The sequence below is a fragment of the Cladosporium halotolerans genome, assembly GCF_011745625.1.
Source record: "Cladosporium halotolerans strain TM138-S3 chromosome Unknown Sca100, whole genome shotgun sequence".
NCBI classification, from domain to species: Eukaryota; Fungi; Ascomycota; class Dothideomycetes; order Cladosporiales; family Cladosporiaceae; genus Cladosporium; species Cladosporium halotolerans.
The window spans coordinates 1-17,573 of NW_027191550.1; the positions used below are offsets into that span (position 1 = coordinate 1).

The window sequence follows — 17,573 nt, forward strand, 5'->3', positions numbered from 1 at the left end:
GCACGAGAAGGGAGTTGAGGGAGCTCGCCCAACAAATGCTTTGCCAAAAGCTGATGCTGCCACAAAAAGCCGGCATCCCAAGCACCATTCAGCAACCTGCTCAGGAGGTTGGCATTCCGAGCTTGGGACAAGGTGAAGGGAATTCCAATTGTAAGCAATGACTAGAGCAAGCACAGCAGCCGAATGGCTCGACTAATACTCACAAGTGAGCCACGATCCATGCGCATTCGAAATGCCACCAACGTACGCACAAGTTCCGTCGGAGACGACAATGCGAGCGCCCGCATGCCACTCATTGAACCTTTCCTCGCCTTCTTCATGATTCGATCTTGGGATCTTGCCACAAAGAAATTTTTTTCAAAACTCATCTCATTGCCTAGCTGCTGTATGTAAAGTCGACCCCATTTCCAACGACCATTGTCGATCTATTCTCTGTTTTCAGCAGCTATTGTGGCCCGCGTCTCAGCTCGATCTTCGGAAGTGACTTTGTTCTGAAGCCCCACCAGCAAGTCAACAATCAATCACGGACATCTCGCTCCGAAGCCAGGAGAGGCATCCACTCTTGCCTGACCACGTCGAATCGATGACCCGCAAAGACAGCCGTTTGTAGTGCTGAAACGCCGTACTCCTGCGCCAGCACAGTCGCAAAGGCGGAGGGAACTTTCGCCGCAACACCTTCAAATGTGGTGTCTGCGAGGGGAAGTATGTTGCTCGTCGAATATCGATGCCCGTCCTTGCACATCACCACTGCCTTTACGCCCTCCTCTCTTTCAGCATGGTCATCGTAGCGAAGCGTGGTGATGTCGATGTAGAGCCCCGACGACATATCCAACCAACGAGCATCGATCTTGTTATCAACATCGTCGAAGCTAGTACTGGCCCAGTTTGGGTTGATCTCAAGCAGATAGTCTCGAGCAACACCAGATCCGGGGAGTTCGTAACGGTGCACTGTCATGTTGTAATAGCTGGATAGGTGCTGCATGCTTTTCTCTGTAATTTGAACGTCCAGATCCAGGTCCCAAGGTAAGATCTTGCGGTTCCAGTACCACCCGAGCAAAGAGCCGTGCATGAGCCATGTTTCGGCGCCGATATCGTTCATTGTGGATAGAAAGAAGGTAATCAGACAAGAGAGACGCGAGCGCCGTTCACCGTTCGACAATGGGCCTCTGTCGAAACGATCGTCGGAATGACTGCGGACGGGCGACTCGTGGAAGTACTTCTGAGGTACGCCGTCACCGCTTGCATCAGACACGGCTGCAAGCTTGCGGCGAATCAGAACAGAACTGACACCCTTAGACACCATATCGTGCGATGGCCGAGTGGGCGCATTCAGCTCGGCTCGATGTGGTGAGGATATGGTGTCAGCTGTGGGAAAATAGAATCAAAGGCAACACTGCGCGGTCTAGGGACCAGTTGCGGCGGGAGATCTTGCGGTTCGGTATGGCTGGGGCTGCCGAGAGATATACATGTATGATGGAATAGGGAATTGGACAGGATTGGCCAACCCTGGAACGTCAAAGCATGCAAAGAAATCCCTGCCAGCAGGCGCTCGGCAGACATGTGCATCAACATTCGCATGCTTTGGGGTGATGATGTACATTTCATGGCAGTCCGAAACCTTCTTGGGGCGGAGCGGCGTGCAAGTATGCTTTTCGTGACTTGGCGCAATTTTCATACTTTATGCTCCTACTGCAGCGAGTTGGCCCGACATCAGCTGTCTAGGCGACCTGACTGATGTAACTCAGCCACAGCACAGGAAAGGGGCTGTTATCATCCACCCGATTGGTGCCGTGTCTGAGAGTGGGAGACTCCTTGCTGCGCAACACCATCTCGCCAATTTTGTGGGATATCCACGGAAGATTCTGCACGTTGAGTCCAGTGATCAAACTCTTGAATTTATGCAATCGAGCCGAATTAACAACAGACAACCGTGTTCTGGTGGTCGCGTAGGATGGTAAGTGCAAGAGCCAAGGCCGCCTTCTAGACAGTCGAGCCCATCGCGCGCTCGTATAGTATTGACGTGTATTGAAAGTGATCCACCTTCTCTCGCGACCATGTGTATATTCTCTCTTGCCTGAATCCTGCTCACCCGCGATGTCAATTTGGGGGCGATTCGCGAGACTGCCGGCGCAATTTGCCTGCTACTATGCAGTGGCGCAGGATTTTCGTGTCGTGCAGCTCTTGAGAAATGGGACGTCGCAAAGTGGCGGCCGGGCCGCCCGGATGTTGAAATAAAACGATGCGTCGACAAGCCGCGGATCGCAGACCGCTCGGCAGGTTGCATGTTTTTCGACAACCGAACCGGTATTGGAAATATGTTCGAGCGTGCTGGTGCTTAGACACGATGGGAGACAACGCGACAACGCGACAACATGCAGACGACATCGGGTGAAAATGTCAGGCATATGAAGAAGAACGCAAGAGGGTCAATGTGGGTCGCCCAAGCGCGAGCTCCAGCGGCAGAGCGCAAGACGGAAATGCACGCAATCTTGAACAAGGCCAATAATGTGAACACGCTTTGTGCACCATGTCAGCAGTGGTTGAGTACTGCGCTCAAAGGTTTCTCCAGGAGCATACACCCACCATCTGATCGCTGCGAGTTCCTTCTGTTCGTCAGAATGCTGCAAAAGCAGAGCGACAGAGCAGCATCCAGCCGTCAACTGCACCAGCAACCATACGGAATGCGACCACATTCGAGCATCCTCACCAAAGAGGCGAACGTCCATCAGTACGGGAAAACCCGCAAGAAGTGATGCGTAACACGCCGTTCTTGTCCTGCGAAACTGCCGTTAGTTGTCTTAAGACGATCGAGATGATGCAGCCAGCGGACAAAGCCCGACTCACAACCCATTCTGTCCGAAACCTCTTAGCCTGCATATGTACCACACGAGCAGCGCCATGCAAGAGTAGAGTGCTACAGCTAGGCCGTGCAAGCTGGTGAGAATGAGGTCGACGATGAAAGACATCGTGCCGGGGCGAAATGAAGAGTAATCGGTCAACGGCTTCAGAGAGCTTATCGTGTCAAGGAGGTGGAGCGGACATGGGGCCATTGGCGCGTCTCCTTTCTCGTGTGTAAATTTAGAACAAGTCTCGCGCCGATGTATTTCGGAAGGGTCAAAACAGAGGACTCGCCTCCGCACGCATGCAGAACGTTTGGACGAGGGATCTACTGTAAGTAGATCTTTCAGCATCCGGCGGAATGAATGCAACCAGCCAAGCCTTGAATATTGCCGTGTTGCCATCTTATCGGCAGCACCAAGTGCTGCAGCATGGGCGCGAAGCAGAAGACCGGACTACTACTCTAGGGTTGAAGCCGCTCGCTAGGGCACGCTAGGGCACGCCAGGGCGCGCCAGTCAGATGGTCGTTCCCCGGCGGCTCCCCTGGCCGCTGTCCGCTGCGCTGACGCGAGCTCACCTTGACGGAGATCCAAGGGAGTTAAGGGGAATGATGCAGTGCAGATCAGAAAGTGGACAAGCGGTCATATGTCCACCTTCCGCGCAAGGATCTGAACATCAATGGCATGGCATTGGTCGATCTTTGGAGCCCAAAGCGGAGCCATCATAAACGCGGGCCGGTGTGGCAGAGGTGGTTTTGTGGCATCTGGTAGAGGCGGAGTCGCGTCAAATTGGCAGAACAATGGTGGCGTGGAGCCTGCGCAACGCCGGGATTGGTCGACTCCGAGGCACGTCAATTTCGGGACTGGCAGCTCCGATTGGTCGATATCCAAGATGATGTCCCGGCTTTTGAAAGGAGGCTGAACGACGGGCGGCTTGCGTAAGTGACGAGCCTCAATCCTTCCGCGTTCTTCCACGTTCCAGATTTGGCGGCGCGTCTGCAGAGCGCGGACACACAGATTGCGCGGCAATGCTGCTGCAAGCTTTAAAATTCCATGATTCACGAATGCCGCAACAGAGGTTGCTCTCGGCTTGTGCGCATACGAAACTTGTACCAGAATCTCGTAGCTTGACTTCACTGTGACGCCAGCGCAGCAGAAATGTTGAATCAAGTCTAACGTACAGTCACTCAATGTCAGAGCAAGCCATCTTCTGGTATAATTGCCAGCTGCTTCATGACGTGAAAAATAATCCCTTGGTCTTTCGATCGCTGCAGGCAAAACGAAGTGTGTGGCAGTGAGCTTGAGCATCACTCTCCTCGCAATCAACGACGAACTGCGCCCCTGCCCGGAGGCTTTCTGTTCAGCGACAGCCCTGTTCGGTGGATTCGTTCTCGCCGCTCCTCTTCATGACGAATTTCAACGCAAGATAGACTTCCCAACATAGGGAAACTGTTCGGGAAGACTGGCACAGCCTACTCACGATAAATCTAGAAGCTATGGACAGTACATTCCGGAAGCTGTATAGCACAGTACAGACTGCACCATCAAAGCGGAGATCGTGATCGGGCCCCACGATGTGCAATATGCCTCATTTCAACGGGGTCATGTGAAGCGTATCGACCGCCTCTGGCGGACACCACGAGCCGGCTAAAGACCAAGCTCATCACTTCGTCGCCTCTCCCAATGGATACTTCGTGCTCGACAACTCGGTCGCGTCGAGTTTTGGGGCGGCGTTTGTCTACAGCCACGGGAGTCCCGCGCCAAGCTGATGATGGACCCGCGCATCTAGACCGTGCATGGGAATCGGAGAAATGGTGGGACTGCCTCCTGCTTGGTTCCATTCGACCACGATCAAGTTCTGCACGTTGGATCAGGATGCAGCGAGTCCATTCGAAAGACCGGGGTATCTCCACTATTGTAGGGCGGTGCTCCCGCCATGGTTTCTGGACACACTTCCCGAGTCTGAAATCAAACCGGGTCAAGATGTACGCGGTTACATCATTGCAGAAATCGCAATTTCGAGGCAGCGAAAACTTGCTCGAGTGTCGATAGCAGTCGATGTTCCTAAGCACATGATCCTCAAAATCTTGCAGCAAGTCATGCTCACGTTGGTGGAGAGGACGCGACAGTGATTGCACAGGGTCCCCGCGAAAGTGCACTCTCTCCGGCATTGGGCTTGCGGAAACGGTCGCTGTGCGCATACGATGCCCCGGCTCGGAGGCTAGTCCTGAATTTCCGAGGGGCTCAAAATCTGACTTCAACGCTGTAGAGGCCAATCCAATGTTGCGAGGCTGCTCCTAGCGGGATCATCATCGATTATCCAGAAGCATTTCGCCGGCGCCGCGGCCAACATCATTTCATTCATAGTCCATGGAGATGTGACGCGTGACGTTCTACCGCCGCGCTTTCCGCAAAAGCCACACGACGAGGGGGAACACGACGAGGGGGGAGGGGGAACAGGCGAGGAGGGGCCATTGAGCCTGCCACGTCAACGAGCCATGTCCGCATCCCAAGCGCCGTCATGCTTAATTTAACGTGCGACAAATGCTACTGTACAGTGCAGTACCCGCAGCTTCTTACGTGGCCAGCGGTCATGCGCAGTCCTCTTGATGTCGTGATTGCCCAAGTCTTGACCGGCTGCAAGTACGGTATCGCCCGTGGCCCCCAGCTCATTCGTCTTCCCGGGTCACTCCCCTCACTCGAGTCCCTCTGGAGTCAACTCAGAAATCCTCGCAATTTTCTCAGCCAGCTCTCCAATGCTTCTTTCGTTGATTACGTCGAACATACTCACATCGGCTTTCATCGTTTCTCGAACCCAAGTTCGGAATCCCAAAGCACTGAGAGAATCGATGCCGTACGAATGCAATGGTTCCGATGACTGGATCAAATCAGCGGAGCGACCCAGGCTTTTCGCCAAATGAGCTTTGACAGCATCGACGACACACTTTCGCGCCTCTTCCATCGAAGTCACCGCTGAAATTTGATGACTGAAATCCTCTGATCGGCGGATGAGCACTTTGTTGTCTTTTCCCGCGGCAGCGGAGACGCCCAAGCCTTTCAGAAGCGCAAAAAATGGTCGGTCGTAATGTTCCGGCATTTCATGTTGACCCAGTTGCAGCATTCCTCCAGAGGGGAGTCCGGTGCACAGTTGCGGCGGGAAATTACAACTGGTAATCTCTCCAATTATGCACATGATCATTATGTCGTGAAGATCAGCTTCCGTCATCCAAGTGGCTTCTGAAGTCGAAAAGCTTGCCGACACAGTGCCGTCGTTTACCGCACCAACGTCCAACATCGGGCCCAGATCAATGGTGACCGCGGGTAAGCTTAGACTTCGGCGATAGTGCGCGAGCGCGTCTTGGAACGTGTTGCCGGCGGCGTATCCAGCTTGACTGACGTGACCCATGAGCCCAGCGACGGATCCCAGCATGACGAAGAAGTCGATGTCTTTGGGGAGGCGTCTGTGGAGATTCCAGGACCCTTGCACCTTCGCTCTCAGATTGGCTTGCCAATCTTCGAAGGTGAAGTTGTCGAAGATTGCGTCCCGGTAGACCGTCGCTGCCTGAATGACGCCGCGAATAGGGGGCATCGTGCCATCGCAATCGTGCAGTGCGGCCTTCAAGGAGCCGTCGTCGCCTATGTCGCAAGCGAGCACCTTCACCGCCACACCAACCTCTGCCATCTCCTTGATGAACGTCTCCGCTGAAGGGGAATTGTGCCCACCTCGTGAGAGAAGCGCGAGGTTGCGGGCTCCATGGTCGACGAGTAGTCGGGCGAGGCTTTGACCCAGCCCACCGAGGCCGCCGGCCAATACGTATGTCGCTTGCTCGCAAAGATAAAGCTTGCGATTCACGCTTGGCGCTATTGGCACCATGTCCGCGTCGTTGAGCAACAGGATGACGCCTCCTTCAGTGCCCTGCTCTTGTTGACATTTCAGCGCCTCGGAGATGCGGGCCGACTCAAACAGGTCGAACGACGCTGCAAGCCCGGAAAGTTGCGGTAAGTAGTTCGCAGCGCGCGAGGCTGACTTTTGTAGCGAGACAGGATCTTCAGGGAGGAGTGGTCCAACGCCCATGACCGATATGGTGTCTTCGCAGGAGGGCACGTCTTGGCCAGGCTCACTCGCCGCATGCACATCGACCAGGGTACCGTGTTGCGCGACGCAATGTGAGAGTAGACACGGAGCCGAGCTACTCTTGGAGGTACGCAAGACGACATCCAGTCCACGCTCACCGGCCAAAGTTTTCGCTGCCTGTGGAAGGTCCATGTCACCTTCTCTGAACACATTTGGCCGTGATACACCCAGAGAGACTATCTTGTCGGTTTCCGCTTTGTCGCGAGCAGTCGCGTATACCACGGCATCCAACGCCAGAGCCAGCAGCACTGCGGCCCTTCCGATCTTCGTGCCTGCGGTCTGGACGAGTACTGTCTGACCGGGCTTTACGCGCGCCACGTCTGTCAAAACACGGAGGGCTGTTGCGAACGTGTTCGGTATGCAGGCCGCCTCCTCCATAATCGCACCTGGAGGCACGACTTGGCAATACACTTCTTTCGCGATCACGCGAGTCGACAGAGGCCCGACATAGGAGACACAGACTTGGTCAGCAGGGCCGAGGCGAGTGACGCCGCGCCCGACAGCTCTGATCACGCCGCTGCCCTCTCGGCGAGTACTGTTCCCGGCTGGACTGAGGTCGGAGTCGGTAAGGACGACATACTGCATTTCGATCTCAACCTCATCTGCCGCCAGACGCGAGACGGATGGAGAGTCGGGCACGAAGCGCGCAGATTCTGCATCCTTTCCGTGCAAGATGCGCAAGGGCATTGACGACTTCGCCACGCCAAGCGGTGCCCTTTCGAGTTGTACTGACATTTCCCTTCCTTCCAGCGTCCGAGACAAGCTTTCCTCGTGGTACCATCTGGGGATGTACAAGTTTCCGTCCTCCTCGGCGATTTCTCTCTCCCTCGTCTGAGTCAGAGCCAGACGTGCGATCGCACAACTGTGGTTTTGAAAAGCTGCTGCCTTCTTCCTGGTCAGCGTCAAATGCTGATAGACTCGGTCCGTGTTCTCGTTCTGTAGCACACGCAACCAGCCAAGGGCGATCGCCATGTGCGGATCGTCGCCCGAGCAAACCCAGAGCAGCCGTCTGCTTTGCAACGCGACTTCGCGGAGCACCTCGAAACCTGCAGCGTCGATATTGCTCAAGAAGGATGCCTCGATATCCAAAAGCGAGATCACAAACTTGCCCGTCACCTGCGCGACACTCGGTGGCCACTCTCCGACGGCGGCTTCCAGTCCGGCATCGTTGAGTATTCCCTCCAGAGCAGAGATGACGTCGACAGTCTCTTCCGTGCAGTGCGGTGGTTTGAGCACGCAGATGGGTGCGCCGGTGATTTCACGGGAGATAGTCGCGGGCCTTTCCCTGCATAGCGCGGCTGCTTTCCCGCAGTCCGGATCTTCGACGTTTAGACTCTGCCACGGACGAAGGCGTCCGCTGGAAGATGTTTGGGCCGTCCCGAAGCCGTAAAAGGCCAGGCTGAGGTCGACGTTAGTGCGACGTATAGCGCGAGATACGTTCGGGGAGGACGCGGGACTCACTTGGCTCGGGTGTTCTGTATAGTGTCCAGCACAATCAGCAACGCGCCGGCCTTCAACAGATTCTGTGCTTGAGCAACGAGCACTCTAGTCGCCTTTTCGTCGTTGTGCTCGGGAATGGCGAGTAGCACGGCGTCAAATTTGTCACCTTTCGGTGTGTGCGACACCAGCGAGCCTGTCCGATTCCAATGTGATGTGGCTACGGAACAACCATCGTACTGCCGTTCCCGGATCCGCCGTATGTTCTCCTCCTCGGAATCGAGGACCAGAATCTCCGCTGTCACGGCGGGGACGTTTGTGTCGCTTGCTATCGTGGCGACGAAAGTGTCGGTGAGGCCTTCGCCGAACCCTCCAACCTGCAAAATACTAAGTTTCGGGGTCTTGAACGCTGCCAAACACAAAACCTGCGAATTTTGTCAGTCCGGGTGCGACGATTACTCCGAACCGCTTCTGACGCGTCACTCTCACCTGTGCAACCGCACTTTGCAGTCTGGTTGAAAGCGCGGCGACACGACCATCGGTGGCGCTGAGCTGATCTCGCTCGGGGTTCTTCATGATGTAGGCTTTCAGTCCATCGTTGTCTAAAAGGTCAAGGTCGGGCTGCCATGCGACACTGCCCAGGGGGGCGGACTGTGTCTCGTCGACGTTATGGGCACCCTCCGGTGAAGGCAGTTCTGTGCACCGCAAGCCCTCTATCTGGAGCAGTCGTCGCGCCCAGTCGTCAGAGGAGACGTATACGTCCGCAGTCACCTCTCGCGTCGTCTCTTTCACGTCCGTGACGGTGAAGCCGGATAGGCACGTGCCCGCGTCTGTGGGCATGTCGGCCGAGATCACGACCTTGTCGAATGCTATGGGCAGAGCCGCGCTCGAAAACGCCGAGCCCTTGTTCATCGCCCCAAACATCGCATGCACGATCGCATCCAGCGTGGTTGGGTGTATGAGATGCTTGCTCTCTGACGCGGGAGCCTTCCTGTCCAGTAGCTGGACGCGCCACCAGCAGCCACCGTCGCCGCTTCTGGCCACGTCCACAACCCCTTGGAATTGAGACCCGTACGCTACCCCAGCGGCTTCGCTCGCCTCGTAGAATGCCGCACGGCATAGTCTGTCAGCTGATGAGCCCACAAGCTTACCGTACTTCAGCTTCTGAGCTTGGTGCACCACGTCGCTCGCCGGCTGCGAAGAGGGTTCCGCCGGGCTGTATTCCAACATGATCTGACCAGAAACGTGGCGCTCGGGCTCCACGTGTGATTTGGTGCATGAAATCGAGAACTCCCACCAGCCGGACCAAGTGCCGTCAGACCTGTCGTCCACTCGGTGGAAGCGAGTGACGAGTTCTTGCGCCCCCTCTTCCTCCTGCTCGAGCACCAAGGCTTTGAATATATGGACACCCCTCATTCTGACATTCGCAAGCTTGCGGTCCTTCTCGGCGAGCTGTAAGGCCGCCTCGATGGCCATTGCAAGAAAGCCCGCTCCGGGAAACACTATCGACCCGTGCACCACATGCTCCCTGAACCAAGGGCTTTCGCTGAAGCGCAGGAAGTGTCTCCACGCCGGCGCCAGAGCGTCTGAGCCGGCCAACCTCTTCCCGAGGAGACCGTGATGGGGGAAGGCGCGGTGCAAGACATCGTGCGTGACACGCGAAGTGGCCCAGTACTTGTTCAGTCGATCCCAAGGGTACGACGGGAGGTCGGCGAGAACGCGGGGCTGCCGTGGGTGGTTGTTGACCGCGGTGACGTCAACCGGACACCCGCGCGACCACAGCTCGCCTGCGGCGGCCGTCGCGCTTTCGAGCGCGTCGCGGCCACGATTCAACATCGGCACATACGCCACGCTCTCGACCGCCTTAAACTTCAGTATGTCTGCGAGGGGCCCGCGCAGTGCCGCGTGCGGGCCAATCTCGAGCAGAACATCCACGGCGGGCTCGGCAGTACCCTGCTGGCGTCGAAACGTCTTTTTGGTGCCTTTCAGCATCGCGGAGACTGCGTCGGAGAACAGCACCGGAGATACAAGATTCCGCACCCAATACTCTGGATCCAAATCGGAAGAGCTCGTCAATCTCCCCGTGACGCTCGACAGCAGTGCCACGTCGGAACGCACCACTTCGGTCAGAACGGCGACGTGAGCGATCGAATCCAGGTAGCGGTCCGCCACCAACTTCATGTGATGCGAGTGGTAGGCGTTCTCCACCCTCAACTCCCGCGCGGAGACTCCGTTCGCGATCAGCTTGGTGAGAAGCTCTTGGATCTCGACAGCGTCTCCGGAGAGAGTCGTTGAGTTCGGGGAGTTGATGCATGCAATATTGACGCGATCCGGAGCCACGGCGTCCAAATAGGGTCTCACATCCTCCACGCCCAGTCCCACCGCCAACATGGCACCTCGGAGGTCGGGCGCGACCTCTTTCAGCCGGGCGCACTCGCGTCCTCGATGGAATGCGATCTCCCACGCGGACTGCCTTGTGATCGCGCCGGTACAGTACGCAGCCGCGATTTCTCCACTGGAGTGCCCCGCCACCGCGGTAGGTCGGATGTTCCAACACCGGAGCAAGTCGATCATGGCAACTTGTATGATGGTGCAGATCGGCTGGGCGAGTTCTGAGGACGCGATGCGGGATTCGTTCTTGGCCTTTTCCAGTTCATCGATCACACTCCAGCCGCAGTCGCACTGTCCGGACAAGAATCTGTCCGCCGCTTGAACACTCTCCTGGAAGACGCCGTATCGCATGAGCCCGACACCCATGCGGGGCCACTGTGCGCCCTGCCCGGTAAAGATGAAACCAATCCTCGGGCTTCTGGCCGCGCGCTTCACTGCCGTTGTGTTCTCCAACAGCTTCTTCCCAAGCTCTTCAAAGTCCGACGCGACGTGGAACACAGACCAGTCCATCCTGGATCGGCGACATCCAAGTGTGTAAGACAGGTCATCAAGCTTGCGGTCGACACCGTCGCTATTCTTCGCTTGGTTGATGTACTCCAAGTATCGCCGCCGCAGCTTTTCGACCGCAGCGGGCTCGTGTCCGCTGAGCACGAAGAGCCGCGGGTGGTTCGGAGTCACGGCTACGACTTCTGATGCATCAACCTGCGCGGCGTGGTCAAGACTCGATATGGACGGCGTGGGGAACGACTCAACTATGGCGTGGGCATTGGTTCCCCCAAACCCGAAAGAATTGATGCTGGCCCGCCGATCGAGATCCTTCGGCCAAGGCAAAACTTCAGTCGGTACCTTGATTCTGTCCCGCTCGAACGGAATGCGTTTGTTTGGCCTGTCGAAATGGATGTTCGGAAGAATGACACCCTTCTCGAGCATCAGGATGCACTTGATCAAGCCCGCAAGTCCGGCGGCACCTTCAGTGTGTCCGATCTGCGTTTCCAGTCAGCAGTGTTTCCCTTACCCGTACTAAGTGGCGAATGCCAAGCTCACATTGCTCTTGATAGAGCCGACGTAGAGTGGTTCCGAACGCCTCGATTCCACTATCGCCTGCGCAACTGCGGCAAGTTCGAGAGGGTCTCCCACTGCGGTTCCCGTTCCCTGCTCCCTGCGTGAGTTCGGTCGTCCTAGTGGCACACGTCCTGCAACAGTGACTTACGTGCGCTTCAAAGTAGCCGGTGTCTGCAAAGCTCAGCTCTGCGGCAAGGTAAGTGGATCGTATCAGCTCCAATTGGGCCTCGTGGTTGGGCACCGTGATGCCTTTCGTGTGGCCTATTTTGGAGATTGTCAGCTTCCGGTACGAAAGTGTGAACATTCCCACGATAACAACTGTATCCGCAGCATACCGTCTTGATTTACCCCCGTGCCTTTGATAACAGCACGAATTGGATCATTATCCCGCAAAGCGTCCGCCAAGGGCTTGAGTATGACCGTGGCGATGCCCTCGCCGCGGCCGTAGCCTGTCGTGTCGTCCGCGAACGAGCGCGATTTGCCGTCTGCCGAGGACATGTTGAGTCTCGAGAGCCACATGCTTAGATGTGGGCCCAACAGGAGTTTCGCGCCGCAGACCATGGCCATGCTCGACTCGCCGGCCGAGAGACTTTGGCATGCGAGGTGCAAGCCGACAAGGGAGGATGAGCATGCCGTATCTAAAGACAGGCTCGGCCCCTTCAGGTTGTAGAACCAGGACAGGCGGTTTGAAAGCAGAGAGAATGCGGTGCCTGTCCCCGAGTATTTCGGCGCGCTCTCAAAGTCACCCATCAGCAGTTGGTGGTAGTCCAGATCGAAGCAACCAACGTAGCAGCCGGTATCGCTTCCGGAGATTGACTCTACTTTGAGTCCCGCATTCATGAGAGCGTCATATGAGCACTCCAAAAGCATCCTCGCCTGGGGATCGATCACTTTGGCTTCTTCCGTCGTAATGCCGAAGAATGGCGCGTCGAAAGCGGAAACGTCCTGCTCCAAGAGGTGCGCCCCGTCAGCGGCGACGTTGTCTGAATGTGTGGCCCCCAGCCGATGGAATGCGTCGATATTGAAGCGATCGACTGGAATTTTGGAGTGCGCGGCTAACGATTCGCGGCTGTCAGTCACAAATTGTGCCAGCGGCTGGACCAAGCATCAAGGGAGGTACGGACACTTGCATTCGGCGAGCAGATCCCAGAGCTTCGCATCGCTATCTGCACCGCCAGGAAAACGATAAGCAAGGCCTATCACAGCAATATCGTCCGGCCGCCTCTGGGGGCACGCGACTTTCGCCATGATTCAGTCTGCACCGGCGGGAAAGCAGGTAGGGCACGAAAGACGGTGTGAAAGGGGCGAGAAAGAGAGTACAGTGCCGGCGAGCAAAGATGGAGCTCGCTGTGCATCGACTGGCAGAGAGCGAGCGGTCAGTCCAAGGCGTACTTATAGCCCACGACTTGCAGATCTGAGGTGGCGAGCCCTAGGTCCGTTGGGCAATAGTGTTCCAGCGAAGACAGGCACTACTGTTCTGTAGACGAGTGGAAGGGGATGTTGAGGATCTCGTCTGAGGCGATCGCCATCGGTCGCCGTAGGTCGCCGTCGGTTCCGCCAGGGTTCGTGGTTGGTGACCCGCAGCAGCGGCGATCAGGTCGGTGTCCTCGTTGTCCACCATTGGAGGCCTTTTTTGGTATCGGCTCAACGACATCGGCGTAATTGCTGCTTTGATCCATGCTGCCCGTATCGAGTCTTGCTTCCAGGGCTCTTCACACCATCAGCTGCATTTGGAAAGCATGGGCACCCACTCTACAACTCATTCGATGACAACCCGATCATGCGGATCTCGACCTATCGAGTAAGCTTCCGCCTTGTCTGGATGTTGGGTGGTTATACTAATGTAATTGGACTTGGCAAGCTGGACGCGCAAGTAGGCGTACTTCGCTTTCTGTCAGGTAGGCATCAAGATATCGTCGACTCCATGCCAGGTGCCGGACGATCGTAGCAGGGCTATGGTGACGACGCACTTATGCAGATGGAACACTACCGATCCTACAGTACTGTAACGTTACATTACATGATGCTCGCCGGCCCATTTCTTCATCTCAGGCCAAGGTCCTATCTTCACATGTCGGCGTGAAGAGCAACGCAGTCATGCGCCCCAACAATGGTATGACTCGGACCATCCCTTGCTTCAGATGCTGCTGTACTGTACTGTACCACCGAGCACTCTTATCATTCCTCCAGTCAGCTCTGGTCAAGACTTTCGTACTCAAAGTTCCGAACGGTCTGCACGACGCTCCGTTGCCAACGTGCTCCTCCCCCAAAATCATCACCCTGGGAGCTTCTCTCACCAACGTGTTGCAACACAGGTGGTACCAGCGCGCACCGCCTCAGACGCTCAGCGTCTGCGTCCTCTTCCGTGAGAGAGTCGACAAAGCCAACGCTTCTACGATCCAGGAAGTCGACGAGATTGAGCACTTGTAGACGTGGAAATAATAATCTTTGCGAGCGCCAACCGTACTTGTGCATCCGCTGAGTCCCTCGTGAAACCGTAACCCTACCAGCAGCGAAAAACAGTCCTATGCACATTGGCACGTAGAAAACCACCACCAGGCCGACGGTGACGCCGTCCAATATCCTGGTGGTTGACGCGATGATGCTGCGGATAATAGCCTACGTCAAGGATCATGACAAAAGGTGTACCGGTGGAGTGACGGCTGCGTAAAAAGCAGACGTAGTGACGGATGCGCTTCACCTGGTGATCCGAATCGTGTGCTTCTAGCTCTCAGGGCATCGCGCGTTCCTCTTCCGACGCTGCTTCGTACGTGAGAACGCGGTTCGTTCCGCGGCAAAGCCAAGCTGGGTTGTAGGCACTGTGCGTACCTGGGGCTGTAGCCGCAAATAGGGCCTCTAGGTGGACTCCATCGCGCTCCTCGGCAGACAAGCCGTCGAGAAAGGACACACCTGATGAGCGAAGAAAGTCGCCTTCCTTATGCATGTCGACGATGCCGACGCAAAGCTCGGGATCAGTGATTGCGGTGCGACCAGGTGCCGGGCCGATTTGTTGGAGAGACTTATTCGCGTGGGCACGTCTCCTCGCGAAGTATCCGGATCTGAAAGCATCTACTGGATCGAAGAACAAAGATGTCGGGTCGTTGGACGACAAGCGGGCCAGCAAAGAAGGTCCCATGGCCAGAGATGCCATGGCGATGACTTTGAACCCCATCATGACGTTCTTGCTGGATCTTGTAAAGCATACAGTCGAAAGATTGTGACTTGATGCTGCGCAGATATTTATAGTCGATATGCAATATCTGCAGTCCCCGCGACTCAGTCGACGATGTCGGCATTCTGTGAGCAGTCGCAGTCAAGTACATTCCAGGCGAAAAGAGACCGCTGCAGGTAAACAGGGAAGACCCTCTCGATCATGATCGGCAGATCGCAATGTCTTGGCCAAATGTGACCTGGTGGGTATATATTCCCGGCAGCTCCACGGCGGGCCTGAGTGGGAGTTTTGAGCTTTCCAGACTGAAGACTTCAGCGAAGCCAACCTCGACCATGACACTTGGGTCCGTTCGACTCCTTTGCCTCCACGGCAGGGGAACCAACTCTGACATATTCGAAAGCCAACTGGGTACGACCGCCGGATCTTCGTCCACGGCATGCGTGAAGGTGAAGCTCACTTCGTCTCTACAGCTCCCCTCAAGTCACGCCTCCCGACCGAGGTGCAATTTGATTTCATCGATGCTCCGATCATAGGCGCTCCGGCACCCGGAATCGAGGACTACTTCAAGCCGCCCTACTTCGTCTGGCACCGACAGTGGGCGCCCACCGAGGTTTCCAAAGCGCATGAATACGTCAAAGCAGCGATCGCCCAAAATGGACCCTACGACGGGGTCATCGGCTTTTCCGAAGGCGCCGCGCTTGCAGCAGCTCTCCTCCTCGAGGATGCTGCTGGCAGAGGTCCACTTGTTGAGCCGATGTTCGGGTTCGCCGTGTTCTTCAATGCCGTCAACGTCCTCTCGCCGTCGGAAGAGCTAGGAATAAGGATGCTTGAGAGCGACGTACGAGATTCGTTGAAAAGTTTCGAAGAGGGAGACATCGATCACGGATGTCCTGCCTTGGACTGTGTGTACGCTCTGTGCTCAGACGCCATACCGGCGCTAATCGCCGTGCCCACGCTGCACGTTGTCGGGTTGCACGATGTTTTCGCAGCGCGTTCGCACGACTTGATCAAGCTGTGCAAACCCGCAAACGCGACTGTGTTCACCTCGGAAGTCGGACACGAGCTTCCGAAGGGTCGCGATTGGGACGTCGTCGCCCGGAGGGTGGATAACATGATCATGGCCAGGTCGATCGCCAAGGTTCCGGCCTATTCCGATCTCATATTTAGCTAGGGCAACGTTACATGCGCTGCAGTACCGGAACGTTCGATCGTCCGACTTGCAGAAGTGTAAGTCTTGACCACCGTGAGTAGTGACTGAAGCTGTAAGCAAAGGAGCGCTAGGCTCGTCATTGACCTCCCATTTCCCACCTTTAGCCTCACCAACCGCTCGAGCAGCAAGGGCCCTCAAATTTAAACTCAACTCCCTCACCACCTCGCCCAGCGCCGCAGGCGGCACCCCGACGTCGCGATTCGCCAGTGCCGCAAGCCGCTTGCGGTACGAGCGCAGCGAGCAGGCGATGGACTCCGTCGAAGTCGCGAGAGAGGTCCCGCTGACGGTGGCGGTGGGCAAGCGTTCGGGGTTTTGGAGGAAGGCGCGAGGGCGTCGCTGCACCGGGCGGCGGGGCCGCGGAGGGTGGTTGCGAGGGAGGTGCGGCGCTTGGAGAGGTGGGTGGGGGCGTGGTCGCGGGACTTGGTGGTGGTGCTAGCGATGGTGCTGGGGTTCCGGGGGCTGGGAAGGGGGGGGCGAGCGGTTGCGGAGGGGTGAGTCGGGGAAGACAGAGGAGAAGGCGGGTTCGAGGTGGGGGGCGGTGGCGGTTGAGATGCGGGAGGGCTTTTTGCGGAGGCGTTGGGAGCGAAGCGATGAACTGAATGTGCAGGATCGCAAGTACTGTACAATGTCACCTCGAACGTTGCAAAACAGTACAACCTTATATTGTAGCCTAATGCTCCCCATGAGCGAACGGCCTCCCAAGCAGGCGGGCAGTCTTGTTGAGCTCTGTCACTGGAGATCGTCTTCGACCGGCTCTTTACGCTCACATCTGCATCGGCTTACCTTGATCAGGATCGAGACTACATGTTGGCATTGCAATAGCAATTTTCAGTTTCCAGGAAAAGAGATATGCGCCTGAATACAACCTCTACAAAACTCCTGATCAGATCACGAGATCGTTCCTCTTCAAAAGCACCACCGATGTTGTCTAGGAATCCCTGCCCTGAATCCATTTGGTGGCCCAGCTCTGTAGACAGTCACTCCGCAGAGGCTCCAGCGCCCGCATAGACTCGCTGCTAGCCATAGCTCTATCGGTTGCGAACGCACCGAACAGAGGCTTCTCTGAAACCAAGCTCTCGAAGAAAGGAAGAAGCTTGACAGCAGGGTTCGCAGACATGGTCTGGCTGTCGAGCGGCTCCATTTCAGAAGTAGCTTTCAACTTCTGGCACCATTTGCCGTAGGTGACGATCTCTAGCGGCTTGCCTCCACGTTCGCTTGCCACTTTGTCGAGTACAGTCTGAACCGCCGGTAGTGGCTCTGCCCACGGCGTCGGCTTCGGGTGCACCACGTTCAGGGTTTCATTGCCGCCGGTGGCTATGGTCTTCCTCG

The 17,573-nt window shown here is 56.5% G+C and overlaps 5 protein-coding genes across 5 annotated transcripts; 1 reads left to right on the top strand and 4 right to left on the bottom strand.

The window, feature by feature from the left end:
* Window positions 1–517: 517 nt before the first annotated feature.
* On the bottom strand, window positions 518–1,099 carry WHR41_09326 (uncharacterized protein; the record flags this gene model as incomplete). The annotated part of the gene is made up of 1 exon (XM_069377930.1): window positions 518–1,099. The coding sequence occupies one exon, from the start codon at window positions 1,097–1,099 to the stop codon at window positions 518–520; it is 582 nt and encodes a 193-aa protein (XP_069225024.1).
* Window positions 1,100–2,169: 1,070 nt separating this feature from the next.
* WHR41_09327 (uncharacterized protein) lies at window positions 2,170–3,154 on the bottom strand. Its single transcript, XM_069377931.1, has 3 exons — window positions 2,845–3,154; window positions 2,584–2,775; window positions 2,170–2,516 (listed from the first exon to the last, which is right to left on the bottom strand). Exons 1-3 carry the CDS (start codon window positions 3,048–3,050, stop codon window positions 2,336–2,338), a joined length of 579 nt encoding a protein of 192 aa, XP_069225021.1. The 5' UTR covers window positions 3,051–3,154; the 3' UTR covers window positions 2,170–2,335.
* A 1,467-nt stretch (window positions 3,155–4,621) lies between these two features.
* WHR41_09328 (uncharacterized protein) lies at window positions 4,622–13,228 on the bottom strand. Its single transcript, XM_069377932.1, has 7 exons — window positions 12,987–13,228; window positions 12,198–12,917; window positions 12,011–12,123; window positions 11,845–11,952; window positions 8,899–11,784; window positions 8,434–8,834; window positions 4,622–8,371 (listed from the first exon to the last, which is right to left on the bottom strand). Exons 1-7 carry the CDS (start codon window positions 13,108–13,110, stop codon window positions 5,533–5,535), a joined length of 7,191 nt encoding a protein of 2,396 aa, XP_069225022.1. The 5' UTR covers window positions 13,111–13,228; the 3' UTR covers window positions 4,622–5,532.
* Window positions 13,229–14,593: 1,365 nt separating this feature from the next.
* On the bottom strand, window positions 14,594–15,037 carry WHR41_09329 (uncharacterized protein; the record flags this gene model as incomplete). Its single annotated transcript, XM_069377933.1, has 1 exon — window positions 14,594–15,037. The coding sequence occupies one exon, from the start codon at window positions 15,035–15,037 to the stop codon at window positions 14,594–14,596; it is 444 nt and encodes a 147-aa protein (XP_069225023.1).
* Window positions 15,038–15,366: 329 nt separating this feature from the next.
* WHR41_09330 (uncharacterized protein) lies at window positions 15,367–16,250 on the top strand (the record flags this gene model as incomplete). The annotated part of the gene is made up of 2 exons (XM_069377934.1): window positions 15,367–15,442; window positions 15,505–16,250. 2 exons carry the CDS (start codon window positions 15,367–15,369, stop codon window positions 16,203–16,205), a joined length of 777 nt encoding a protein of 258 aa, XP_069225025.1. The 3' UTR covers window positions 16,206–16,250.
* Window positions 16,251–17,573: the final 1,323 nt, after the last annotated feature.

Excerpts from the sequence above, each read along its gene's own strand:
- WHR41_09327 (XM_069377931.1), bottom strand. The coding sequence starts at position 3,050 with ATGGCCCCATGTCCGCTCCACCTCCTTGACACGATAAGCTCTCTGAAG. Across the intron at positions 2,776-2,844 it reads GGTTTCGGACAGAATGGGTT|GACAAGAACGGCGTGTTACG; the intron begins GTGAGTCGGGCT and ends GCAGTTTCGCAG. Across the intron at positions 2,517-2,583 it reads GAACTCGCAGCGATCAGATG|CGTGTTCACATTATTGGCCT; the intron begins GTGGGTGTATGC and ends TGGTGCACAAAG.
- WHR41_09328 (XM_069377932.1), bottom strand. The coding sequence starts at position 13,110 with ATGGCGAAAGTCGCGTGCCCCCAGAGGCGGCCGGACGATATTGCTGTG. Across the intron at positions 11,953-12,010 it reads CCGGCTACTTTGAAGCGCAC|GGAACGGGAACCGCAGTGGG; the intron begins GTAAGTCACTGT and ends CGCAGGGAGCAG. Across the intron at positions 8,372-8,433 it reads ATACAGAACACCCGAGCCAA|CCTGGCCTTTTACGGCTTCG; the intron begins GTGAGTCCCGCG and ends CGTCGACCTCAG.